Source organism: Camarhynchus parvulus, chromosome 1A (assembly GCF_901933205.1).
Source record: "Camarhynchus parvulus chromosome 1A, STF_HiC, whole genome shotgun sequence".
In the NCBI taxonomy this organism is placed as follows: Eukaryota; Metazoa; Chordata; class Aves; order Passeriformes; family Thraupidae; genus Camarhynchus; species Camarhynchus parvulus.
Window position 1 is genome coordinate 33,865,781 of NC_044586.1, and position 27,869 is coordinate 33,893,649.

Sequence of the window (27,869 nt, forward strand, 5' to 3'; positions counted from 1 at the left end):
GCTGTAGCGGCTGCCCCTGCTGTAGCGGCGCGGCCGGGGCGGCGCGGGCACCGTGGAGACGGTGCGGGGCTGCGGGACGCGGCCGGGCCGGCAGCCGTGAGCCCTGGGACCGCTCCAGTGAGACACTGCCCCTGCCCGCCGGCGTCCCGCGTCTCTCCTGGGAAAGTGCATCATTTCCGTGGAGCTGCTGAGCTCATAATGGTTATTCCGCCTTTTGCGGCATTGGTGTTTGGTCAAAGTAATCTCAGCGTGTGCACCATGAAGTACAGCAGCGCTGTCTGCGCCCCCGGGTTAGGATGCTCCGTTCCCGGAGAGCCTCCTGGCCGTGCGCGGGCATTCTCCGTGCCCTGGGGAAGGGTTCGGCGGGAGGGCTGTGCGGGGCTCCAGCAGGCCCCGCAGCCCCGCTCCTGCTCGGGAAAGGAAAAAGTGCCTGGCAGTGGGAACTGCTCAGTGCCGTCAGCCTGTTGTTTGAAAATGGAGTGTCCGCATGATAGGCTTTTGGTTCAAACCTGGCTGCGTGGAGGGAGAAGCCAGCAGAGCAGGAATGCTTGGTGGCACGGCACCCTGCAGCTCTCGGAGGCTGGCAGTCCTGAAATGTTCCCAGGGCACTGAGCGATGGAGAGCCAGGCAGCAGTTGTAAGCAGAGAGTACCAAAGGTTTGATGTTGCCAAGGGGTAACAAATTGTAATACTGGAATGAGAATGTATCGATAAGTATAATGGAAAGGAGGGAGTTAAGCTTGAGGCAAAAACATAAATTTGAGCATAATCTGATTAAGCATTAGTAATAAAAGGCTGAAATTAAGAGGCTCTGAAAAAGAGAAACCAACAGCATTTCATAGCTTGCTGAAGACAATAACAAAATTCTTTCTAATGCAGTAACTTTTTTTTACCCCCAGAAGTAGTTAGATAAAATAATACATGTTTTTCTTAATAGTATTTTCTATTTTTCAGGTTTTTTTCTGAAAGCTGCCAGCCATTGAATTTGCATGGATTTGGAAGTTAAAGGTGTTGGTGCATCCCCTCGAAGAAAGGCTGAGTTGTCATTGAGGGGGAAGAAATGTCAGGTAGTCAATGGAAGGCTTGTGATTGTTTTTCTTCCTTACTTTGACATTTAAAAAATATTTTAGTCATACTTCACAAGGTTCTTAGTTTGAGGTTAAAATCCATTCTATAGAGGAGACACCTTTTAAAATAATTATTTTTGTCAGAAAGGGATAGTTTAGTATGACAGCTTCTCAAATGAGGGTGAGAAATTCCAATATAAACAGCTATCCAAGAATAACTGCTACTCTGAGTACTTAATTGGAATGTGGGGGATTTAAGAATGAACTAGTACTTGCAGTTAAGAGCAACAGAGGCTTGAACATGTACTGTGTGTGCTGTCTCCAGCTGTTGGTGAAACTGGCAACAGGTGTGTCTGTGTTTTTGTTTTGCAAGACAGCAATAAAGTAAAGCAGCCCCCATAATACAATTTGAAAAGGCATGATTTTAGGTTGACATGAAAAATGAATCTCAGTGCTCTGCGTTCAGTATGGAGGGAAATTATGTTTTCCAGGAATTCCTAATAGTTTATGCTTTAAAATAGGGTAGATGTGCAACCCTCACAAGTTCACTGTAGTAGAAACTTTAGGGCTAGCTTTTGATAGTCCCTGCAAATATGATCTTGGATTCTGAAGGCCATTGTTTTCCTTACTGCTAAGGTAAATATTAATATTGTAAGTAACAGTTTATTTTTCTCACAGATACTATGTACTTTATGTTCATGAAGGTAAGTTAATTGCTAATCCTCCCTCAGCCCCCAAGCACCCATTTTACTTCCTTATTTGTTGCATGACCACATTAGGAATTCTTGGAGTTTGCCAAGTTGCTGGTCTTCTTTTCAGTTTGATTTGGAATGAAAAAAGACCTCTTGTGAACATTAATACACCAATGTTATCATGTTAATGTTTTAACCAGATTTTTGAACATTAAATACCTGTGTACAACAAGAACATTTGAGGCATTTAGTATGGGTTGTAAAAGGAAATGTCATTTTTCCCTCTAATCCCTCATCCCTTTTTTCTTTCTTGTGCAACTAAGTTTCCAAATTTAGACTCTCTAGTCCACGTGATTTTTGGTAGTTTGCAAAAGTAAATTTAAATTAAAATTATACTGAAATCATGTGCTTCACCCCAGTGTTCACAATGGTTTTTGTTTGCTTTCTTCCTGATTTGTTGACTTCTAGAAAAGGAATTATGTTAAGGCTTTAGCATCTAGAATTAGCTGTGTTCTTTGCCTCACCACAGTTAAAATAGAACAGAAAAAAGAGAAATGTGGGATGTAATGCCTTGTTTTTGATGCCTTGATGGTCTTAGGTAGGTGACCACAGGGTGGCGGTGCTCATTACCTGCGAGGAGCTCTCAGACCTGGTACCCGGGCTCCTTCTGGAGTCACTAGAGGGTAGTGTTGCCGAACTTGTGCTTCGGGAGCAGCTACAAGGCTGTATGGCAAGAAAGGAGTTACAGCTTTGTGCTCGCTCTCAGATCGTGAAGGATGTTCGAGCACTGCTGGAAATAGGATTCTGCTCCGTTTCGGCTGTGATGCTGAGATTTATGAGCTGAGAAGTGTGAAAACAAAAACGTTAGCCCTGGTTCTGAGTGTTCCCAAACAATTTTTTTTCAGACTGGGAGGCCAGTTAGGTGAATTGTTACTTTGTGCTTGCACCAAGCAGCCTTCCCTATGGATTTGCTGCTAACTGTTTTCAAAAGCCGTAGGGGGATAGGTGATGCTTTGGCTCAAGTCTCTTTTCCTGCTGTGTTCTTGCTCAGTTGAGTTTGGAGATCTGTGTGGTATCCAGCCTTGCAAAATAAATAAACTGAACTGCCTAATCATCATCAGGACTGCTATAGTAAAGCTGAGATGAAACAGTTACACCAAATATCAGGGGTTCTCTGGGGTCTGAGCTAGCTCCTTGTGAGCCAGCTGGCTGTCAGTCTTGTGGTTTTGGTTTAAGCATTGGTTCCCACCCAACAAGGACAATGTGACCTGAAGCCTTGTGAGCAGTGATGGTACAAAGCCTCAGGAGCACGCATTATTTTTAATGTATTATTTATAGCTGATGTGGATGCTGTCTAGATTCTTAATGGCTGGAAGTCTTACTGTCATGATGAATATTCAGTCTGCTAGTCTCATGATGTGTAAGAATTAGCTTTCAATGAGAAGTTTTTGGTTTTTTCCCCTTGTTAGTAGTGTCTTAGTCAAGTATGTTGGACAGATACTTTAAGCCTCTAATTTTAAATATTTAAGGAGAAATTGAAAAGTGAGAACTATGTATTTTAATCTGGATCCCCTAGGTATGTAATAATGTGTCATTCTTTTAGGGTTGGAGACCAAATAGACAGGCTACAAACAGTCCTTGCCCGCCAGAGTAAGTCTGCCTCTATTTCTGATCAGCTTGTTTAATTGTGTGTATTATTAATACAATGCATTTGCATTTGTAGTGACATGCAACTTAGTATTCCATGAAATTTATCATCATAGGTTTGTTTTCTGTGATTTATATTTGGAGTAGAATATTTGATGTATTATTTACTTTGGAATTAAATTGACTTATGTTTGGCTGAGTGGAGGTTTAATTACAGAATGGGTAAAGATGGAAGAGACCACATTGGGTCTAACCCACCGGTCCATGTGGTCCAACCTCCCTGCTCAAGCAGGGTCATCCCAGAGTACATTGCTCAGGATTGCATCCAGATGGTGTTTGAGTATTTCCAGTGAGGGAGACTCCACAACCTCTCTGGGCAGCCTGTTCCAGTGCTTAGTCATCTGTGGCGAAGGAGTTTTTTTGGGGTGGAGCTTCCTGTGCATCAGTTTCTGCCCTTTGCCTCTTGTCCTATTGCTGGGCAGCACCAAGAACTTGGCTCCATCCTCTTCAGATGGTGTCACTCAGAGCTACATATTTATGCATTGTTTTGCTTGAATATTTTTAATGCCAAAAGGAGAAAAATGGTATTTTAGCTATTGACTGCTTTTACAAATATTACAGTAAAAAATACAGAGAAGCTGTTGTGAAGGGTTTTTACAAGCAATGGGAAGTTTTGTTTGTGCTTTTAAAATTTAAAACCTAATAATGACTTTGGCACATAAGGAATATCTACTCTTCCAAGGACCATGATTGATGGTTTAGCCAGTTTTGTTTACTGAAATGCCTTAGAGCCAATGCATGTAATTATTTTATAAGTGTTTGTGACTATGACCTTTGATTCTTCCAACCAAAGTCAAAACATTCAAATTTCTGTGTACTGTCTATCATTATCTAATAAAAAAAGACTGTAAGATAAGGAGCTCTCTTATTCCAAGAAGATATAACAGAGTTGCTTGCAAATATTGGTGGTAAAATATAAAAAAAAAATCTGTTCAAGGTGCTCTGCAATATACCTGGAGTAAAGGCAGGAGGCACAGAGATGCTTTGATGAATTAGAGATATTTTAATTTCTTTAAGCAGAACAAGATACTGAGGTGTTAATCTCCTACGGAAAGTTCACAAGATTTGCATCCCCAGTAGCAATTACCTCCATTTTGCTCTCTGATGACTGATTATGGAGGAATGTTGACACGGATGTGCTGTGGAAGACAAGAGTAAGGCACCCCTTATTTATGATCATGTTGCAGTAGCTCCTGTTGGGGAATGAAGAGAAGCCAATGTGGGAGTAAAGAGGATCCTTTTCAGCTGACAGGGTACTCTGCTACTGGGGAAGAGAAGCTCTGTGGCCACTTGCTGAGCTGAAGAAAGAGGGGCTAATAGAGATTTGCTGAGTAGCCCATATCCAGCTGCATGGAAATTTTTGTGAAGGACCTAATAATAACTAATAGGCAGTGCTTTTATTGTAGTTAAAAAAAGAGGGAATGTATTGCTGTTAAAATTGTTTTAACTCCCTGCAGGGTGCCATGCCTAGATCTGGGGAGGCTGGGAGATTCTGATGAAGAGGTAATTGTAAATTAATTTTGTCTCAAAAAGTTTTTAGAATTCACATTTTTCAGGAATTTTTAAAAGTATCACTCTGAATATAAAACAACTATGATTGCTTGTCCTTTTTTTCTGTGATTTTAGGATGGGGACTCTTACATGCCATACACTGGAAGTTCTTCTCTTAGGTGCCAGCAAGATTCATCTTCAGAGTGGAGAATGTCATTACAGACTCCATATGCACAGCATCAACATGTCAGTCTGTCACTACAAATTTCTTTATAATATACCCCTTTAGCAGTAATTTAGAAAAGCATGCATATTTTTTAATGTAAGTGTTCTTGGTTAAGCTCGTATCTTCAAGTGCTGTTGGTCCAAAATATTTTTAGCAAAGTCCTTTTACTGAGATTCTTTAGAATATTTATAAAAAATATTTTATTACATAACTTAGCTCTTTGTTGATTGATGCACTTACCCTTTTTTTGTACTTATTTTTAAAATCCATGTTTACAAACACTAAGTATTATTTCTATGGAGCAGTAGTTACTTCTGGTGAAAAGAAAACTTTTGGAGTTACTTGCAGCCATTTAATTTTTTTTTTCTTAGGGCTGTTGTCTTTAAAACAGAACTGGGACATAAACTTTAGAATTGTGTCTAATTTGTGATGCTCTTTTTATTGTTAAAATTTCCTCATCATGTCAGCTTTCCCCCTCTGGATAACTAAGAAACTTAATCACCACTAGTCTTAGGTGCTTTTTAAGGAAAATCAGGAACCCAGATGCTAATATTCTAATTTACAGTACAGTGCAACATTGTTCAGGATCAATATCCACTATAAAAGTTTCTAGGGTTAATTTAATTACTCAGTTATTACACTTCCCTGAATGCAGGAAAAGAGTTCTTTTGAATTCTTATATCTGAATTAAGTATGAACAAAATAAATGTGACAATTTTTTATTTGATCATGATACATCTTATTTCCTGCTTTCCTTTAAATAGGTGTCTAGAAAATTGTGTCAGAACAAAATGGAGGTAAAGAAGTTGAAAAAATACAGGCTGACAAAAAGTCTTATCAGTTTACTACTACGGTATATGGTCTGAAAATGTAGTGTGTTATAATTTCTTTTATGAGACAGGAGCTAGGTTATTGGAGAAAATATTAAAATTACACTGATTAAAATTCCATTATTTCAAAAAGATTTAACTTATGTAAACCTTAAGAAATTAAGAAATACTAAGAAATTAATTAATTCTTATTTTTAAGAATTAAGTTCTTAAAATTTTTTTTAAATTCTTAAAAATTATTTTTAAGAAGTAAGAAAAAAAAAGAAATGTCCAAATGAGTGTTAAAAAGAAATAAGAAAAAAAACCAAACCAAAACAAAAAAAAAACCCAAACAAAACCAAAAAAAAAACCAAAACCCAAACCCACCAGGATTTTAACTAGAAGAAAAACCAATTTTAAATTAATTTGTACATAACCTCTGCTCCTTGAAACAAATAATATAGTAACTTGAAGGGGAGAACTGCAGATTGGCTGGAGTTCAAGGTGAATCTGCCAAGATCACTATTTTTGTATGTTCCCCAATATAACCAACTGGTTTCTCTACTTGAAAAACAATTTCATTTAAGTAAAAACTGAAATGGTGGGTTTTTTTTGTCTTTTTCAAATAATGTACTAAGAATATACTAGTTTTTAGAATACATGCCCAACATAGGTATTTATACATGGCTCAAGATGTAACTGTAAACCTGTAATTACTGATAGGTTATTTTCCTTTCTACTGCCTTGCAAATGTGCAGTGCTAATATGCTTCAGTTGTTATGGCCTTTTTTGGGTCTGGATGCTCATGCTTACCCTGCTTGCTTTACCATTTTTTTTAAACAAAGTTCCTGTGTATAACTCTGTCAAGCTGCAGGAGTGCTTGTAGAAGGTTGGTGGGGTTTTGTTTCTCAGGGTCTTTCTCCCTTTCTTTTTGCTTTCCTTTATCTCTTGTTTCCTTTCTACCTTCATTATGTCTTAAATATTGAGTGCTCAAAGTATTGGAATGCATTTTCTGTTTACTTACCCTTTCTCTTTCTGTCTCTCATTCTCCCTCTTCCTCTCTCCCTTTTTTGCCTGACTTGCTCCCCATCTTTTTTCTGTGGAGAAGATTTTAAAGCTGTTTTAAAATATTTTGATGTATTCCTCTGAGAGGCCTTTACTTCTGCATTTCTTGCTTCTGGGGCTCTGACCAAGCTTTCCCAGAGCCAGATAGATTCCAGCTTCTTCAGTAACTGTGTAAGTAAATCTTCCTAAAATAGGTCACTTTTGGAGGAAAAATTTAAATATACTCTTATAATTCAGGAATTAACCTGGGAAGGGATGTGAATCCTCCTTTGAAGGAGAAAGTTGGCTCTTCAAAAACATAAATCTTTTTGGGTTTTGTGGAACGGTTTTCTAGAGCGGGACTGTAACACTGTTGTTGCAAGATGAGTTGCAAGTGTTGAGATGCTAGAGAAGGCCACCTTAATTTTTTTTTTTATTAGCACCGAGGGAATAGAACTTAAATAGTGAAGGTGTTTAGTTACTCAGGGAGACAGAAGAAAACGGAATCATGGACTTCTGTCATTGCTGCCCTTTCTACTGATGCCAGCCTCTGTTGTGCAGAGCCCTGAAATGGGTGTAAGGTTAGAAAGGTACTCAGCTGTGCAGCTGATGTTGTTCTAAGGAACAGTGTCCCAGTTCTCACCGGCCATACAAGAGTATTAGAACTTCTGACCAAATAACATCCATCCATCTATTTTCAGCCATCCAAAAATCAAATGTCAGAATTTCCGTTTTAGTGATGTTATAAGGCAGAACCACTGAGTCTGACTTCTTTCTTTAAAAGTGATGTAAAACCATGTGACTGTGTATGTTTTAGATTGAAAAATGGTGGTAGAATTTGAAGAACTCAATGAAAATTAAGCCTGAATGTGCAGTCCTGCTTGCATTTTTTCTTAATTTGAAGCATTATATCAAGAGGTTTTAGACATTATACTTTATAGGAACTAAAAAAATGCTGTTCAAATCAATAGACCAGACAGAGGCTTTTATGTTAATTACTAATTGCTTTAACATTGTGTTTTGGAGCAGAGGACAAGACCAGAAAATCTGCCGTCCCTCAGAGACAGATCCAAGTCGAAGCATGGTCAGTATGAAGCAGGTATGAAGGAAGAATATAAGCAGCATCCTCAGAGAATTGCAGAAAAGAAAAAAGACCACCTCCAGTGTCCAGACACTTCAATAAAGGTAGCTGGAAATTAGAAATTGCATTTTTAAATAGCAACTGTACATCAATATTTCGTTATACTGTTTGGAAAGGTTTGCACATGTATGTAATTAATTTCATGTTTTTATTGTAAAGAAATAAAAACATGTAATTTAAACATCTGATGTTGAGGAGGAGATAAACTGTAGGAAGGTTGTTTCAGTTGTTGCAGAGAGAGAAACTGAAGTGCTCTGAGAATTAATGTCTGGTTGTGTTCTCTGGTAAAGAGGGTAACACTGGCCATCCTAGTGCTCCTGTAGCCTGAGCCTGAAGGTTAGCATGATTGATAAGGGAGAACTTAAAGCCTGTCAGAACAGGAAAGACAGCAGAAAGATCTTGGTAAATTGTTATTTCCAAAACGAGAAATTAATTCAAACTGTTTCATTTTTTAAGCCTAGAAGTACTTTAATTACTATTCTGTATATTGGGACTTAAAAAAGGAGAAGTTAAAGATTTAATCTGTTCCTTAGAGAACTATTAACACTGAAAATGCAAAGGAATATGGGGTTAAAATAATGAATGATATTATCTGTACTTTTTGCTTTGATATGGTATAAGATTCAGTACAGTTGGACTGTAAGCTGTACTAATTCTGCCAGGTTTCTTCTGTGTTTTCAGATTAAGGTGGAAAGAAAGGGTAGATCAGTGGAGAGAAACTGGAAAACAGAGGTGTGAAAAACCCCAACTTTAATAGTGTTTGGATGAGATAGTGGAGGAGAGTGTTTGAACAGGGAAAGATGCATCATTGTAGGTGTAAGGAAGCAGGAAATCTAAGTAAGCAACAGCTGTGAGGACTGGTGGAATGCTGGATTCTGCTGAGGGTAGATGACCATTTAAGAACCTTAATGGAAAGTTAAGTATGCAAATGTTGATAGAACATATTGTGCTCATTGCTTTTCAGAGAAAAGGTTTGTGATGAATAACAATGAGTTTACTGAATTTGCTTTCTTAACATTCAGTAGAATGAAAAGGGAAGGTTTTTCTAAAGAAAGATTGTTTCGCATATTGTAGATAACTTTAAAAGAACTTTCTCTTCAAATTGTGCTTCTAGTGATCGGATACAGGAGAATCTGAAAAAACCTATTAATAAACATTCTGTGAATAAGAGGTGAATGAAAAAAAAGTTGAGGTGCTTTGTGGTTTAGTTTAATGTTTAGTGGCAGATAAGGTTTTCTGTTCTGGAGATTTGTTATAGTTTGGTGGTTTGTTTTTTTTTTTTTTTTGCTTTTCTAATGATTCCACTCTAATGTACTGGTCTGATACCCGTATCATTTGTTTTCCAAGGAGTGACTCCTTTATATGCACTACTGCAGGCCCATCAAAAGGGTATTTACAGGAGCAGCCAAGTTATCTAAAAATGAAGAAATAGATGGCAAATGTATGCTGGGAGAGAAAAAGCAGGATTGGCTTTTTTTTTTTTTCTGGTGATTTTGGGTTCCAGAAAGATACTTGTTAAGCACTAGAAGCATGTGTGTTAATTCTTCTCAAAGATATTAATATAATGTCTATCAGAACAATTTTTTTGTGTTAGATATTATCACTACCTGATTAGATGAATAAACAAAAAGATTTCAACATGCTTGTTTTGCTTGATTAGTGGAACTTGTAACAACTTCTCTTTTCTGTCAAGAAGGTGCTCCTAGAGGAGATTACTAAGCCTGTTTCTGTCAAAACTTCCTGCATCCTTTTTTTTCATATTGTCCCTGTAGGAAATATTTCTGTAATACTCTGGGACTGGTTTACAAGTCTGTTAGAACCAGTAGCATGCTTTGGCTTTTCCCTGTCTAGGCTATATTTAACTTCTTCACTGGTCACAAAGCAGTATCTCTACACAAAGCAGTGAGCTTTGAGCTTTATACCTAACAGCAAATCCTCTGCTTCCACTTGGCTGTTCCTGTGCTGAACAGAAAAAGGATGAGTTCTTCTCCTCAGAGATACTAAAGTCTGCTTTCTCTGACTTGCTGCTGTTTTTTCACAAAGCTTGTAGGAACACAGTATTCTTGAGATTTAAAAATTTTGTTATTTATTTCAGTATGAATGAAAACTGGTAAGTATTCAAAAGATACAAATCTTGCTCTCTAGTCTTTCCTTGTAAGTTCAGTTTCTGTAAAAAGCTAGGCTTAAAAAAATTCTCTTTTAGTTAGCATGAAGTGGAAGAAGTTGACACATTAAAAAGTAAAGAAGAAAGTAGTATTTTTAAATAAATTCTTGAGGAAAACATATGTGGATTTTTTAGTTTGTTTTTATTACAATTCATTACATTTGAGTTATAAAAAGAATGTATTTTTGTGTAGGGTACACAGCTTGAAGATGGAGACAATGATTTTCTAACCCTTGATAAGAAAGCTCTCCTGCAACAATGCTATACAAACAAACCTTATAATATGCAGCACAACATAAGGAAATCAGAAGCTGTAAGTATTCGGACTGGTATTATGCTGGTATTATTGGTATGTATGCTATTTCTCCACCTAGATGTGGAGAACGGCTTCCCAGAAGTTCAACAGAAGTTATGCCTTTGGAGATTTGGGTCTAGTATGTAATTGCACCCATTGAAATCGTGTGAGTTTAAACACTTCTTTCAATGGGAGCTGAACTGAGCAATCCAGTGAGCATTTTAAAATCTTATCTGCAGTGCTTGTATTTTATGCAGTAATCTATATAAATGAGAACACAAATTATGAGTAATATGTACAGATACAACTAGGAATAACTGAGGTAGTTGAGTGAACCTAAACATAATGTTACATTCAGTGTCAGAAGTTGGACTTTGGTGATCCCTGTGGATCTCTCCCTGCTCGGGATAATCTATGGTTCTAGGATTTCCTCTGATCTGTAGCTTTTAGCTGAGCCTCTATTCAATGGATTCCATAATTCCATCAGCTAGTATTAGATTGAGTCAGCAACAACTGTGGCTGTGTCTTCAAGCTCTAGGGATGGAGCTTCTACAGTGTCTCTAAGCAACATCTTCATGCACATGCTATTCTCTGTGTGAGGAAGTTCTCCCTATTGTCCACACCAGTCCTCCCAAGGCTCAGTGTGTAACTTTTACCTCCTGTTATACTCTTGGCTTCTGTCAAAAAAGTTTGGTTCTCTTTTCTCTGTAACTTCTCTTCAGAGTGCCTTATAGCTGCTGGTTCTGCAAACTAAACAAACCCAAGCTACCTTAGCTGCTCCTTTCAATTGTTTTTGCTCTGGACTTTAGTCAGATCCTTTCTGAAGGAAGAGGGGAACCCTGAAGTCTGGAAACCACCATGGACTCAGTAGCATGCAGAGAGCTGAATTAAAACTTTCCTCACATGGATGTACCCAATACACTTCTTTGATTCATTACATAGATGTGAATTTTACTTTTTTTTGGGACTGAACAATAGGAGTCTTGCCCATCTGAGGCAGGCCTTGAATTTAGGATTATTTACAGGGATGAAGAACCTTGATTTGATATTGCATGATTCAGTATTTGCATATGCAGACTGATGGCTTTTATAACTGGTTTTTGAAGGGATTGCTGAAAAGGGTTATGCATTCTAACTTTCTCATGGAATAATAAGCCATGGGAAATGTTATGATTTTTTAAAGTAAATAGTAATTTTAATTAATTTTATTTGCTCGTCACTATGCATTGAATTTTACATCATTGCAACCATTTATTTGATTTCTAGTCTTGTTGAAATGAATGCAGATATTGCTCTACTGAGGTCACTGGTAATTTTCATGACAAGAAAATCTTTTGAGGAAGTACTTAAGCTTTTATTTCTAGAATAAATTAAAAAATCTATACTACTGGCTAAAGATAATGGAAAAAAATCTGGAACTATCCCTAGAGTAATTACTTAGTGCTAAAGCAAGTACAGTGAAAGCCCTGAGAAAGGGACCAGTGCAAAACTACAAAAGACGAGATAGTCTGTAGCTGCCATGCCTTAAAATAAAGCCAGCAGGTGTCTGAGCAAGGTGTTACTGAAGCTCTTCAGAACCCTTTTGTTATTTGTTAGCACTCATGGTCAGCACAGGCTGACTCACTCTCTCTTTTGAGGACCATCTCAGGCTCTCCTAGGTCCAGCTTCTGATAGTGGTAGAATACTGGAAAAAACTGGCAGTAGTAGCTCCATGTGTATTTATTCCATTTTGTATATGTTGCCTCAATTGTTGGCATTTCATTTTATTTACCTGAAAATTTTGCTCAAGGCTACACAATGTTAACATGTCCTTTTACTGTAATCATTACCAAAAAGTCAAATGTTAAAGTAGAACTTCTCTTGATTTTTCTGTAATTTGGGATGAAAGTTTGCTAGTGGAGCTCTGCAGGGCTCCATCTTTGGCCTTGTGCTCTTCAACATCTTAAATGACTTGGGAGCAGGACAGGAAGGGACACTGAACAAGTTCACATATGATACAAAACTGGGAGGAGCTGCTGACTCCCTCGAAGGCAGGGAGGCCCTGCAGAGAGACCTCAACAATCAGAGGGCTGGGCAATCACCAACCACATGAAGTGCAACAAGGGAAAGTGCCAAATTCTGTACCTGGGACAGGACAACTCTGGATGTAAGGACAGACTGGGGAACGAGATGCTGGAGAGCAGTGCCATGGAAAGGGACCTGGGGGTCCTGGCAGGTTGAACATGAGTCAGCAGTGCCCTGGCAGCCAGGAGGGCCAACCTTGTCCTGGGGTCCATCAGGCCCAGCATTATGGCTGGGCAAGGGAGGGGATTGTCCTGCTCTGCTCTGCACTGGGACAGCCTCACCTCAAGTGCTGGGGGCAGGTTTGGGTGCCACAATATAGGAAAGACATGAAGGTATTAGAAAGTGTCCAAAGGAGGGCAACAAAGATGGGGAAGGGCCTTGAGTGGAAGCTGTATGGGGAGCAGATGATCTCCTCACTTGCTCTGTTGAGCTTGGAGGAGACTGAGGGGAGACCTCAGTGTGGTCTTCAACATCCTCATTATGGGAAGAGGAGTGACAGGTACCAATCTCTTCACTCTTATGACCACTGACAGGACCCAAGGGAATGGCCTGAAGTTGTGTCAGGGGAGGTTTAGGTTGGATATCAGGAAAAGGTTCTTCACCCAGAGTGTGGTTGGGCACCAGAACAGGGCCCCCAGGGAAGTGCTAACAGTACCAAACCTGACAGAGTTCGAGAAGTGTTTGGACGATGTTCTTGGGTACATGGTGTGATTCAGGGATGGTCCTGTGTGGTGCCAGGAGTTGGATTCGATGTTCTTTGTAGGCCCTTTCCAGTTCAGTTTGTTCCATGACTTTGTGATTCACAGCCCATTGCCAATAGATGTCGTATATAACCTCTGAAGAAGGTTGTTTTCCTCTGAATGCTCATATTTAGGCAACAACAGTAACTACTTTTGCAGCAAGAGCTGCTACAAATTCAATGTTTGCCTCTCCCCTCCGCATTTTTGTAATTTCATAGCAGACCTTTTGTCTAAGAGCAGAATGGAAGATGTTTCATGAAAGATTATTCAGTGACCTAATTAAATTGAAATTTAAGGTGTAAGGTTTTCTTTGTTTGGTTTTTTAAAAATCAGATTCTTTTTGGCATGCTAACTGGTTTGGATCTATAAACTGGGTCCATGGAATATGTTATAACAAATACTGCCCTATACTATCACCATGTCCTCCTTTAAATCATTCTTTTTAATTAATCTGTTGCAACAGTTAATGGGTAAAGAATCAGTAACTCAGAATGAAGCACCCTGTAGTTTTTGCACCTGATAGGTGCAAAAATGAAACATGAAATCAAATGAAAAAGCCTCCTACCTCTTACAATTCTGAAATCTTCTAAGGCTTAAAATCAGTTTGGAATAATCAACAGCTGGTCTGGTGTTGCATTAGTTATTTGGGTTTGTTTGATTTGGCTTTTTTTTTTTTTTGACTAGTGCCAGTCAGTATTTATTTGAAGATTGTGAATTCTACCCATAACATCTCTGTGGAATTAGGAATTATCTCTTATAGGTACCTGGGAACTTCTCAGTTCTTCATCCACACAAAGGCTAGATCTCTCTAGGATTTCCTTTGCACATAAGACCAATTAGAAAATTATCTTTAGTTTCAGAATATCTAAAAAAACTAAGTTTGCATAAACCCCCTCAGTAACAATAATCTCTGTTTTCTCATATATAAAATTAAATTTTTGGAATAAAAGGCAAAATAAATGCAGTAAAAAACTTCAAGAATGTGGAAGATTAAGAGAGGTGCTGAGGCCTGGTTATTGCTGGTGGCCTCCATACAATCCTGGACCATACTTTTGTGTTTTGGGTTCTCTCTGTGTAACAGGTTATGATCAATGCCTGCACACATTACAGTGAATGGCACAAGGTTACGGTTCAGTGTTACTCTAATAAAAATTAAAAGAAGATCATGTTAAATCGCCTTTCCCCTTTAGGATGACATTTCCTGAGAGGTTTTTCAGATTGACCTGTCTCAGCAGAACATTATAGTGGCATGCAGGAAAGAAAAGTCTTGCAACTGAGACAAAGTCTTGAAAGAATTTTTGACTAAATATTGCTGGAGGTAAAGTTTTATTCTCTTAGTTGGAATCTGTGTCACCTGAAAAACCTGGAATAATGTGAGTCTCCTCAGGCTTTATTGTACTTACAGAATCCATTAGAAACAATACAGAAATAAGGATTTTGTCTGTAAACTTAAATACTACAAATCTCATATTTATTACAACTAATATGCATAGACAAATTGAGTGTGTAGCAGAGGATATTATATGACTATTTTTTATGCAAATAGAATCTATTAAAAATATAAAAACGTATTAATTGTGGCATAGGTAAGTTTGTGACCTCTGAATGCTGTCTTCAAGGGTAACTTATTATTTGAAGTGCCTGCTATTATGTATTTCACTTGTTCTCAGCCAGTTTTTCATTGCAGGAGGATGTTGCTTCAGAGAGGAGAAAACAGGCTGTTGTAGAACAAGTTATGGTGGATCAATTATGTAGGTAAATGAATTTATAATGTAAAATTTCAATTTTCCCTATAGAAGGATTTAGATCCATTAGTGTTTGGCTTTTCTTGTTTAAGAGATGTTTTGATCATCTTGTTCCAAATCTTATGAAGTCTTATGTAGTACTATTATTTACAAAAAATTCTTTAAGTGAAAGGCTTTTTATTGCATCTTAAAATATCAGTTTAAAGTGCCATGTGTATGTTATTTTTTTTTCCTGGAAATAAGTCCTAACTTTATGCTTGAACCTATTTTAAGGTCTGTACAATAGCACTAGCTGTCAAAAATAACCCTCTTGCTCCTCAAGAAAATACATGGATGCCTGATGTTATAAATTACATGTCCTCAATATTTATTGTCCTTTCCAAAAATCTTAGCTTTATTTATATTTTTTCATCCTTTATTAATACTGAAACAGCACATCTCAGGCATAAAGGAGTATTATACCAATGCTGGGCACGTAGGGAAAAAAGGCACTATTATAAATGAGTTGGTCCAGGTTGTACAGTAAGATCTCGCGCCTTCATTGCTATCGCTTTAACTTCAAGAAAGCATTGCCTCTGTGCAGAAAGATCCCTCTATTTTAAGCATGCTTTAATAATTCAGGGCTTTATGCAAGCTGTCTGGTTGTGACAATATACAAAGATGCAAGCTAGTTTAATATAGTTTCATGTTACTTCATACTTACAAAAAATTATCTGTGAGTATGTCTAGATTATTTTGCATTCTGTGCATAGTTTACAGACTCCGGAGTCATCTGCACTGGTGTTCCAGCCCATCAAATCCTAAAATTTTGAGGTTGAAATGCTGTTGCACTTCACCATTTTAGTTTTTATTTCTATTACACTGGAAGTTTAAATGACCTATATTGTTTGAAAGTCTCTTAACACTTTTACACTATTTAAAAGCTGACATGAAAAGAAGGTTGCCTGAGGGAAATAAGACTGTCATGAAGCGCAATGTTAAATTCCAATTTTAATCCTCAGGATTAAAATTATGCAACTATGCAGGGTTGGAACCCCCAGTTTTCAGATAAGTGCTTGGCTTGTGTCATATCCCTTTAAAGATATTTACAGAGGTGATCTTAAAAATATGCTGGTTATGTTGAAGTGTTTTAGTACTACTGATGTTGCATTAAACATCTGTGCCCATTTTGTGTTTTTCCTCCTTCTGCTGCTTTGCCTTATTTTTTCCATGTCTTACTTCTTCTACTCTGAACCTTTCTGTTGATAATGTCAAAACAATATTCAGTAGTGCTGCAGCTGCATCAGGATGAAGTTTTAATTTAAAAAATCTCTCTGTTTATGTTCCAAATATAACTCTGCCAGTACTTCTAAACAAATTGGAATCAGATATCAGGATGTTAATCGGAAAAGATTAGTTCAAAACTGTTGCATGAATAAAAGCTATTTAAGGAAATACAAAGGTATTTTGAATATTTTTTTAGTAGAGCAAATCTTGCAATTAAATCAGTGTAACTGATGTGTACTAAGATGTATCTGTATAGATCAGAGAGCAAGTTTAGAAAACTATAATAGCTATGCAAAATTATTTTTCCCCTTCTGATAACCATTTTAATAGCATAACAAGCATCTCAGTTATTTTTAAAGGTTCTCTTCTTTTGTTTAGTTGTTGAACTGATACAGAGAATATCAAAATGTTCAAATCCCAGTTAATCTGTTCCTTTTTGCTTATTGGGACTTTGAGACCCTCTCAGCTGTGTAGTTAGCACTTTGAGGGAGGAAGTGCCAATGTTTTTGTTGGATGACAGATTGGATGGGGCTCTGAGCAACCTGGTCTGGTGAAAGGTGTCCTGCCCACAGCATGGGGTTGGAGCTAGATGATCTTTAAGGTCCTTTCCAACCTAGGCTACTCTGTGATTCTGAGGTGATGTCACTGGCCAGTGCTAGCAACTGATATCACTGATATTGGAGGGAGCCATGGTTAAAGAATATCACTGATGAAATATTTACAGAAGCAGTAGAAATTATGAAAAACCCCACAAGCCTTCATAATACTAAGATTTATTTAATATAAAGATATATAAAATATACTTTAAGTAATATGTATCTGCATTTAACATTACTACATAGCAGTGCACAGCCAGAATATTATTGCATATGTTTGATTTTGTGAAATAGACTTAAGAATTTGTAAAAATAAACAAAAAATTAGGCCCACAAATTTATGCAATCTTAATGGATTGCTTCAAGATTGTATTACTGTATTATTCTTGGGTGTTTTCTTTCCTGCATAAAAATATGTAAGACCTGAAATCCAGCCATACTAACAGTCAGAGGGTTTCTCCCTGCTCTTTGTGGTCAGAGCTGTTATAAGTGATCCAGAGCAGTCCACACGTTCCGATGCTTGCAAGGAAGCTCCAGGACTTCTGGGAGTTGGGATGGCGCCAATGCGTTTTAGAAAAAGGACTCTCCATGAAACAAAGTAAGTTTATAAAAGTAAATTTCCTGCTATATATATTTTCTTTAGCTCTGTGAATTCTGTTTGCTTTACCAAATGTTCTGGTTTTGGCTTGGATCCACCAGCTTCATGTGAGGCCTTTTTTGTAGCTTTCCTGTGATTGTTATTGCCTAGTGAGATAACAGGGACCTTTTTCTGTAAATTCTCTGTGAATAATGATTGCTTCATAGAATTTATAAAAACTGGGAGAACATTGTTAAGCTTATGGTGATATTATTCATCACAAGGATTTGCCAGCCTTTTCCAAGTGGTTGGATGCTTGCAATGCTTTCAGAGATTCCTATCCTTAGGTGCATAAATTGCATAAATATGCATCTGTAAATGCTAATGTAGATCTTCACAATAATCATACTTTTCTTTCATGTTTTGATTTCTGCTGCAATAATTAACCCTATTGGCATTTAAATGACATTCCTGGACTGTCAGCATTGAACTAGTAGCTTCAAGGACTTAAAAAAACCCCGAGGAGACACTGTGATCCATAAAATTAAATGAATCTGCAGGTCTGAGTTTTGTTCTGTTTTTCTCAACATTCAGGCAAGAATTTCTGCTTTGTGCATTTTAACATCCCGCTCTTAAGTCTTTCTCATCAAATGTCATCTTTGTATTTTTAAAAAAAGGAAAAAAAGACAGAAATAACAGTCTCAATTTCTTACATCCATCACATAGACAAATCTTCATTTCTGGAACTAGTAATAGGGCCAATATAAAATATTTATGTGGGTAAAAATGCTCCCACCTGTGTATTTTTGCAAGAGAATGCATTGGTTTATGGAAGTGTGGTGGGTGGTAAAGGTTAATTCTTTATGTAAGTGCATGTAAACAAAATTTCCCATTCATATCTATGTTCTCTGTGAATGTACTCTCATATTATATAATAACAGAACACTTTACAGCTCTGAGTTGCTTTCTAATTCAACTACAAAGCATCATCTCCTCAGCCAGTTGCCAAGGATACTGTATTTCATGGTTTTTGCTGTTGGAAAATGGTTGAGTTTTATGTAACAATTATCTGGGAGCATATAGGTATCATTAACATGCTGCATTATTTTCACAGAATAAGGACCAAATCAGGACTAACTGAGAACATGCTCTCCAACAAGCTACGCTTCGATAGTAGGATTATATCGAGGTAATCACAAGTTTTGTGAAGCTTTTCAATGCTCTCAATTTGTGAATGAGGATTACTCTCTTGAACTGATTAATTGCACTGAATATTTCTGCTCCCTATGTTGAAGGAAAAAAAGTATGTGTGGGTGTCCATATGTAGCACAGATTTTGACGTGGCTAATGGATAGTGGCTTTACAGTCCCACTGTACCATGTTAAGATCTGTAAGCAGTGCTATGTTACCATCATACCCATAGCTCTATTCAGGACAGTTACCCCAGGGGCTGTCTAAAATAGTGCTGTTAGCTGTTGCATCTCAGTTGTTTAAAATTATTTTAGCCTTATTTTAGATGTGACAACTACTATAAGTAGTAATGGCTTTGCAACTTGCTCATAGCTGCTTATGTATTAAATTTTAGAAAGTTCTGATTTGAGTAGTGGTAGCATAAACATATTTTTCAGTTTTGAAAGTGATGCTTTTCTGCAGCTGTGAGCTGTATACTTGTTAGACACAGCTGAATATTCAGCAACATACTTTCATATACCTCAATGAATGCAGTAGTCCTGGCATATGCAATCCTTTAGTTAATCAGTGAAAACTATATTGGCATACTAAAACATGAAGCCTTGAGAGGTGTTTTAGCATTCTGGAGAATGGAATATTGAATTAAAATATGTGACCGAATCCACAACTTGAATTTCATGGTGTGTTAGAGAAAATAGTCAAAGAGCTCTTTAAAAAATCAATTGTACAGCATGCAACATTGGAAATAAAATGGATACTGAGAGCAGCCTTGAGGAGAAGACCTTGGGGGTGCTGGTGGATAAGAAGCTCATCATGATCTGGCAGTGTGTGCTTGCATCCAGGACACCAACCATGTCCTGGACTGCACCAGAAGAAACATGGCCAGCAGGGCAAGGGACAGGATTTGCCACTCTGCTTCTCTCCTGTCAGACCCCACCTGCAGTGCTCTGTCCACCTCTGGGGTCCCCAGCACGAGAAGGACCCGTTGGAGTGATGCACAGGAAGGTCACAAAGATCATCCGGGGGATGGAACACCTCTCTTAGGAAGACAGGTTTAGAGAGTTGAATTGTCCAGTCAGGAGAAGGGAAGGCTCCAGGGAGACCCTCTTGCCTTAGACCCTTCCAGTGCCTACAAAAGGGAAGATGGAGAGGGTATTTTTTAAAAGGGTGTGTAGTAATAGGACAAGGGGGAATGACTTCAAACTGAAAGCAGGCAGGTTTAGATGAGATATTAGGAAGAAATTCTTTACTGTGAGGTTGTGAGGCACTGGAACAGGTTGCACAGAGAAGCTGTGGATGCCCCATGCCTGCAAGCATTCAAGGCCAGACTAGATGGAGCTCTGAGCAGAGTGGTGTAGTGAAAGGTGCCCCAGCCCACACTAGGGGTTTTGGAACTAAATCATCTTTAAGGTCTGTTCTAACTCAAACCATTCTGATTCCAAAATAAATGTTACTTATGTTTGGGTTGAATTGGATTTATATAGATGAAAAACATAAAGGTGCTTTTCAATTTTCCTTATAGAAATGGTCACGATGCTTGTAGGGAGTTGATTGGATTCTTTTTCATGTGTGACAAATCCCTTACTGTGTATGAATTTCGACAGTTTGGAAAAAACAGGTAGGATTAATTATTTTTTAAAAGGGTTTTAGGAAACATATTTCACTTATCCAAGCATCCAAGGAGCTTAAATAAATGTAATTGTTTTAGTACCAATTTTGAATTATTTCACAGGACAAATGCCTTGCCTTTCATTCAGAAGGGAGTTTATCATCATCAACGTGGACAAAGAAAGGGAAAAGCTTATGATCTTAGTGACTTCTACGTTGTAAGTATTCTTCTGCTGCATGTAATACTATTTCTTTGGAGGTAATATTTGGATATCTGAATTGTAAATTGTGATCTAGCCTTCCGGGAAGACCAAAAGTCTTCCCCTTAAGTGACATTTTTTGAGTTAAAGATTTTCAGAAGTTTGGATTGTTTTGTTGTCCCACGTTTTAGAGGTTCCAAATTTAGGTTTCAGATGAAGCTGTACTTTGTAGTTCTCCCCCTAGAGGGCACAAGACTGCTGACAGTGTGGACCTTTTTTGGACTAAGTGATCCACTTCTCTCGGGAAGGAGAATCCTGAAGTAGACCAAAGTACTTGCTGAAAGTAAATAATCTTTGCAAGGTCTGCTGGCACACTCGAAGCAATGATTAAATATTTTTTAAACATGAAGAAATTGTGGGTTAATTGTTTTTAATCTCCAGTTTGAAATGTAAACAACAGCTGTTCAGAGCAAGTGTATGAAACAATGTTAAGCTTTGTCTACCATCTAATCTAGTGGCTGATTAAAAATCATATTGCACCTTCTATACTGCTGTACTTCTGTACTGCCTAAAGTGTTGATGGTTTATAAATACTTGAGAAAGTTTTCAAGTACAGACTGTTTTCACCAAATTCTTCAAATGCTCCTGCAAACCTGAAGTTTGGAGGAAAAACCATGTTTGTGAGAAATGTAGAAAGTAAAAGATGTCGACATGAGTTTTAGTGTGTTTTGTCTAATCACATGCCTATCCTAACTGCTTACACAACCACCTAAGAATTTCGAAGATGAAATAGATGAGTTCATGATATGAAAGATATAGCTACTTGTCAGGATTTTCATGTTTTATTGTCATGTGTGTTTTTGCAGCCTGCAGATGGAAGTGTGTTCTGAATAAAGTTGCATCCTAAAGTCATCCATAAAATGTACTGAACTGAGTTCAGTACCTCTTTGGAATGATGCTGTGTCTGTGAACCTCCATATCTGCTATCATGCTTTCTGGGCTGACATTAGGATATGCAGATCTCTCACAAGGTCCAAGTGGTTGAGTCCCTTGCACAGGAGCAGTGTCTCTGTCTCCTCCTTCCAAAGTCATGAGTTTTGGAGACTTTATAAACCAAGCCTGCCCAGATATTACAGTTAGAGCTACTGCATTTTTTTTTATTCTTCTCAGTCTTCTTTACTTTTAGTTTGCTGCTTTTATTTATTTCCCCTTCCCCTCTATGAAATACACAACTTTTTTTAAATCATTGTGTGCTTTACCAACAGGGAGCCAATCTGACTTTCCGAAGTGTCGATCATAACCTTCCAGAAAGTGTTAAGCAGAACCCTTTCTTCACCCTTCGTGTGATAAGTATTGATGAAGCAGCTATGGATTATCTAAAGTAAGTGCTGATAACTGCTTTTCCAATTACCTTTCTTTCCTTAAGCAAAAAAAAAAAAAAAAAATTAGCTCCTAATACCTTACTGCTTATCCTGCTAAAAGCAGAATTCATATATAGACTGTTGTTAGGAGAAATTAGTAATTGATATTGGAAGATTTTGCATAGTTCAGTAACTTCCTAGAATGGTAAGGAGTAATTTTAAAGAGAGGATGGAAATGTGAAGCTGTTCTTTTGTTTTGTTTGAGGTCACATGTTTTTATATACAAATCATATACCTCCTTTGTTTTAGTTTGTGCACATTGCCTCTTGTCTTGTCAACAGGCACCACTGAGCAGAGCCTGTCTCAGTTTTCTTTACTCCTTTCTGTCAGGTATTCATGGGTACTTGAGGGTAAGACCCCTCAAGGCTTCTATTCTCCAGGTTAAACAGTTCCAGCTCTCCCAGGCTCTTCTCATATATCTTATACTTTGATCCCTTCCTGATTCGGAAGAGAATAATTTTAATTTCAATTAAATATGCTCAGTATCTAAAGACTACTTTGTTAGCAGAACTTGGCTATTATTTTCTTTCTGCAATTGTTTAGACACATGAAGCTTGTTCTCAGATATGGTAATATTCCCTTGAAGTCCCTTTAGACTGAAAGCTTTGCAAAGGAGCCAGAGTAAGCTAACAGTGCATACAACAGTAAATTCAAATTTAATTGGTTCTAGAACTATATAGTTGTATGATGCTTAGTGCTAATTGTTCCCTCTCGGCTAGGTTTCAGTGAAATAAAACACAATATAGTTTAATTTCAGCTAGTTTATATGAGACATTTTACATCTCAGAAGCCTATCATTCAAGTAAAGCAGCTTTTTCTATCATTTGTGGCTAATCTTATACCTGTGAAATTTGGAGTTGAACCAATGTTACCTCTGAATAGAAGAACCATAAAGAAGAGCAGCTCAATGGGTTGTAATTTTGGATTTTTTATTACCTGTGGTGGAATTGATTATTATTTCCTTTTTTATACTCTCTCTGTATTCTTTCCATTAGTGACTAAGTTTCAGTCTATCTTTTTCTTCTGTATGAGGATGTTATTAAGCTCTCTATTCTCTGGTGCATAAGTCTTGAATTGAGTCCTCTTACCTTCATTACTCTACTGACAGAAAATCCTGTTCGGCTGCAGTCCAAAAGGTCTACAGCAGGTTCCCAGGAGCAGCTATGTCCTTCTGTCACAAACCATGAATCTTTTGGTTTACATGTATTCTAGAGAGAGCACGTTGTCCTCTGCAGGTGCTTGTTGACTTTCCAGTTTAGGTGATCTTTTAGGTAGGTAAGCTTTTAGGGACTTCATAATGGAAGGTACCCAAAGTGGAGATGAAAAGTCCTACTAGATAGCAGAGAGATAAGTCTTTGGCCTCAGAAAGCAGGAGTATGTCATGACAAAACACTGGTGAACAAGCAGCTCAGAGTTGACAGTAATGATTCTCCATTTTTTAAAATATTCTGATTAAAATTATTACATGTTATATTCCTGTTGGTGATTAAATGTAGTTACTTTAACAAACTCTTCCAGTGGTATGAGATTAGGGTTGAACTAAACTTCTGGAGATTTTATGTATGGGAGGAATTATCCATGGATAATGAACACTAAGAGGCAATTCCAGTTGATATTGTTAGCAAAGAATTTCTGCGCATCTGCAGCTGGTCAGCAAGGACTTTTGTGAGTGCCCTCTCAAACTCAAGCCATTGGATATTGTGTTTACAAGGGTAGTATATGAATTAAATATAAAGTTGAGTATGTTGGCATTTTTTACTACATCTGTTTTGAATATAGTCCTATTACATGTAATTTTACCAATCAAAATTAATTTTGACTTCTTTAGAGCTTCCTCTGTGGAACTCAAGGAAGAATGTTCCAGGCAAGTAGTTGATGACAGTGAAGTTTTCAAGAAGATTCAAGGTTTGTATCTACCAGAACCCATTTAATTTTAGTTTCTTTATCTTTGTAGAATAAAGAAGCAACTCTGTGTCTCATAATGGAATTTCTGTATTCTTCTGAAGCAGTTGTTGCAAAGTTGCTTTGTATGTTAAATAATGGCATGTAATCCGTTCTCACAGAAGAGGGCAGTTTTACAGTCTGAACATATTGAGGGCAATAGCCATTTTTTCTTTCCTTATGTGGTCTCTTTGAAAAAAGTTTGTTAGATATTGTTTGTTAAACATACTTTATATGATTTTCACTCAAATGCTAAATAACTGATGATTTCCTTTTGGACTGGCTTTTTTTCATCAAAGACAAGAGAGCCTGAATGCATGGGTATGTCGTTCTAACCAGCACCATTATACATAGATGTGGTGTTCTTTACTTCTATATTGTCTCCATAGCAAGTGGACAACTTCAGGTAAATGTTGTGTCCTTTATTTCTCTAAATCCCCAGGTATATTCAGAGAAACACTAAGTAAAAGAGGATTTCGGGTTATAACAGGCTTAGGAAAGTATTTCCGACAAATGGACAAGAACAGAAATGGTCTTCTCTCTCGGGCAGCCTTGAAAGAAGCTCTAAAAGTATTCCATTTGGAAATGCCTGAAGGGGTGAGTCTAGCTGGAACTAAACGTGGGTATTATCTTTCTTAATTTATGGAATTGCTTATTTTTGTTGCTTAAATCTATAGTTTAATACCTGGGTTGTGCATGTTTTCTTTTGGTTTTTTTTTTCCCCTTAAGGTATGTTGGCAGTTCTATGTGAAGTTCTTAAAAATAAAAAAATATATTTTAAAACATGCAATCTTTTTTTACATCATGACATGAAGAAGCAAGTGTGATTGAAACCCGTTTTTTCTCTTTAGGCTTTAGAAAAATAATTTCGTTCATGCTCTTTATGTAGTTTTTTCTTTGTTTTATATATTATGTAGTAAAAGTAGCTCACAGCTATCAGAACTGTGAATAATGTGAATTATGGTCATCAGTGACCACTGATGACTTGCGTTATTTTAACAAATCTTTGAATGAGTATGGATCTAGAAGTTTGGGGGGTTTTGTGAGAATACTGTAATTTCCCATTATAGCAATTGTTCTATTTCAGGATCTAGAAAAGAACTTTGGCAAAATATTTTTAAATTGCAGGACTTTGAATCCTTATGGCTTATTCTTGATGACAGCAAGAATGATAAGGTCGACTATGGAGAATTTACTCATGCCATATTTGGAGAAATGAATGAATATAGGAAAACATTTGTAAGAAAAGTAAGTTTTATTGCAGATATTTGAAGTGTAGATATTTTGCAGTCTAACTTTGGAGCTAGTCACTCATCATATTCTAGTTGTTGGGTTTTGTTGTTATTTTTCTTAAGTTCTATACCTGGAAATTGACTTCTTGAAGTTTCAGATCAGTTTATCAACAGAAAGGTAAATTAGTAGACTGCATGCTGTTCCATTGTTAAATTAGTTCATTTTAAATTCTAGAATTAATTCCTTTATTATTTTGAGTTTTCATGCATATGTGCTGTTCTTGTAGTTCCATCCCATGTATGAAGTGTCTGGTACCCTAAGATGATCTCTTTCAGAAGCCTGTTTCCTTATTCTGGCAAATGACACATTTTGGCAAATCTGCATGTGTAGACTTTCTTCCTGCAGTGCCTGAAATAGGATGCAGCAATACTTGTCTCCTTTGAGACCAACAGTAAGAGTCATCATATTTGTGAGACACGTTATATGGGAAATGCCACTTGTTATCTGTCTATAATGTAATGTGGAGCTGTTTGCATATCAGACACTGATCACAAACCAGCCAAAGGAGTAGCAACTGGATATCACGATCAAGAAAAATGACAAATACTTTCATGCTTTCAGTCATGGAGGATCTGTCTCTCCTAGCTTTATGTATGGAGCATGTGTATTTGAGTAAACTGAAATGCAAATGAAGCTGCTGTTAGCAGTGCTGGAGAGGCTGTGGGGAGGCTTCTGCCAGAATAATGTGGAATCTTAATAATTAGAGGAGGCAGAAGGGAAGCAGCTGAACTTCTGATTCTAAAGATGAGCTAGAAATTAGGGAGAGGAGACAATTTGTTTTTTTGTGTTGACCAGGGGACACATATTTGATGTGAAAACTGTTGAGGTAAAATAATCATGAATCTGCATAATCTAGAAGGATTTTCTAGTATCTGGTGCCTTACATAAAATAGGTGAATTGACATCATCCATTGCAGAAGATCTAAAAGTATGTGCTAGGTAGTTAAGTGTATTTGATCTTTTTATCTTTCCACTTTTTTTTTTCCTGAGATGCTAATATGAAAGTCTTTTTTTCCCCTATAGGCGTATATGAAACTAGATTTCAACAAAACTGGGAGTGTGCCTATGGTAGATGTCAGAAAATGTTACTGTGCAAAGAAACATCCTCTAGTATTGGCAGGTAATTCACATGAAGAAACAAACAAAAATCTGTGCCTATGGAAATCATCTTGTTAGCAGAGATAGCAGATCCAGAAACTGGTTGGAAATACAAACTGTTTTCATATTTACTTAGACTTGAGCTGTTAAAGGGGAACTTTCTTCATCTGAATTGAATCTCTCCAAACGTAACTATAAGTAGTAATGAGTTGATATACACAATTTCAATACTTGCCCTTTATCAAGCTGCTGATACTGCCTGGATGCAGAGTACTTCTCTTCCCTACCTCTGTAAGCAGTTATTTCACAGCTTTCATCTGTAAGTTATCAGTGGCAAATATGATATTAATATCTTTCACTTAGTAGGATACTCTCATTTTCACATTACTGTTTTCCATCAAAATGTGCAAGGATTCTAACTGACATGGAATGTACTCAGCACTTGAATAATTTATTCAGAAGGAACTTAATTTATTTCTGGGACAGGTTTGTCATCCTGTACAGAGGAAATGCTGGTTTCTTCATTATTTTTTCAGGATTCTCAAAAATTTTTAAAGTCTGATATTGAAAAAATAGGAATTTAAATACTTGTATGTCTGTTTTAGAAAACAAAACCTCCATGTACCAAACTACTCACTGTGAAAGTCTCCATAATGTCATGACCCTTTCTTTTTTACCTGTAGAAGAGAGGGGCTTTTTTATATTGCCAGTGATTTTAATGATAACACATGAAGTTACAGGGGGTATAGGGATACAATATATTTTTTCCAATGCTGTAATGCCATATTTTTTTTTACTTTTTTCCTTAATGAAATAATTTTGAGTACCTTTATAAAATTGCTAAGACACAGATGTAAATTGCAGAACACTTTTCAAATGCCAATTTCCATCTTAAAGTTTTCCCAGAACTTTGAAGTTTTATTACAGTAAACATGCACTTTCTTACAAGATAACTTCAGAATTTTAGTTTACAAATGCATTATGCAGCTTTTGCAGTCATTTGAAGAAAAACATTTCCAAGTTCTCATAATTAATTGTGACTGGCTGACCCTGAGTTTTCTGTGGATACTTAATTCTATCATGCTATTAAAGTAAGGTAATTTCTACAGGTGGTAATAAGTGAACCAATGACTTAATTCTGAAATCAGAATATTGAATTTGTTAATGAAAAAAATATTTGCAAGCTAAAATTTGGAAGTTCCTTGCCTGAAGTATATTAAATGCTACATATTTACTCTTCTTTAAAATGTATTTAATAGAAAAATATACTTTCACAGGCAAAACTGCAGAAGAAGAAATTAAATCATCATTTCTAGAAGCATTAGGAGAGTCCTGCAGCAACCCCAATGAAGTGTCCTATTCTGAGTTTGAAGATTACTATGAAGGATTAAGTTTTGGAATTGTGGGTGATGATGATTTTGTTAATATCTTAAGGAATTCATGGGGAATTTAGAGTGGAAGATGACAAAAAAGAAGAAGGGACACTTTCTAAAC

At 37.1% G+C, this 27,869-nt stretch overlaps 1 protein-coding gene across 3 annotated transcripts; it reads left to right on the top strand.

The window, feature by feature from the left end:
- Positions 1–988: 988 nt before the first annotated feature.
- CAPS2 (calcyphosine 2) lies at positions 989–27,869 on the top strand. Of its 3 annotated transcripts, none has more exons than XM_030960402.1 (17): positions 989–1,066; positions 3,362–3,408; positions 4,923–4,968; positions 5,092–5,209; positions 8,045–8,220; positions 10,534–10,653; positions 15,127–15,194; positions 17,525–17,644; positions 18,738–18,812; positions 20,337–20,432; positions 20,547–20,640; positions 21,888–22,003; positions 23,872–23,948; positions 24,427–24,581; positions 25,113–25,232; positions 26,301–26,397; positions 27,653–27,869. In XM_030960402.1, exons 1-17 carry the CDS (start codon positions 989–991, stop codon positions 27,826–27,828), a joined length of 1,779 nt encoding a protein of 592 aa, XP_030816262.1. In that variant the 3' UTR covers positions 27,829–27,869. The 3 variants fall into 3 exon arrangements, with proteins under 3 accessions (XP_030816262.1, XP_030816263.1, XP_030816265.1); XM_030960403.1 differs by having other exon boundaries at positions 5,092–5,202; positions 8,065–8,220; XM_030960405.1 differs by lacking the exons at positions 989–1,066; positions 3,362–3,408; positions 4,923–4,968; ... (2 more) ...; positions 10,534–10,653; positions 20,337–20,432 and having other exon boundaries at positions 15,160–15,194.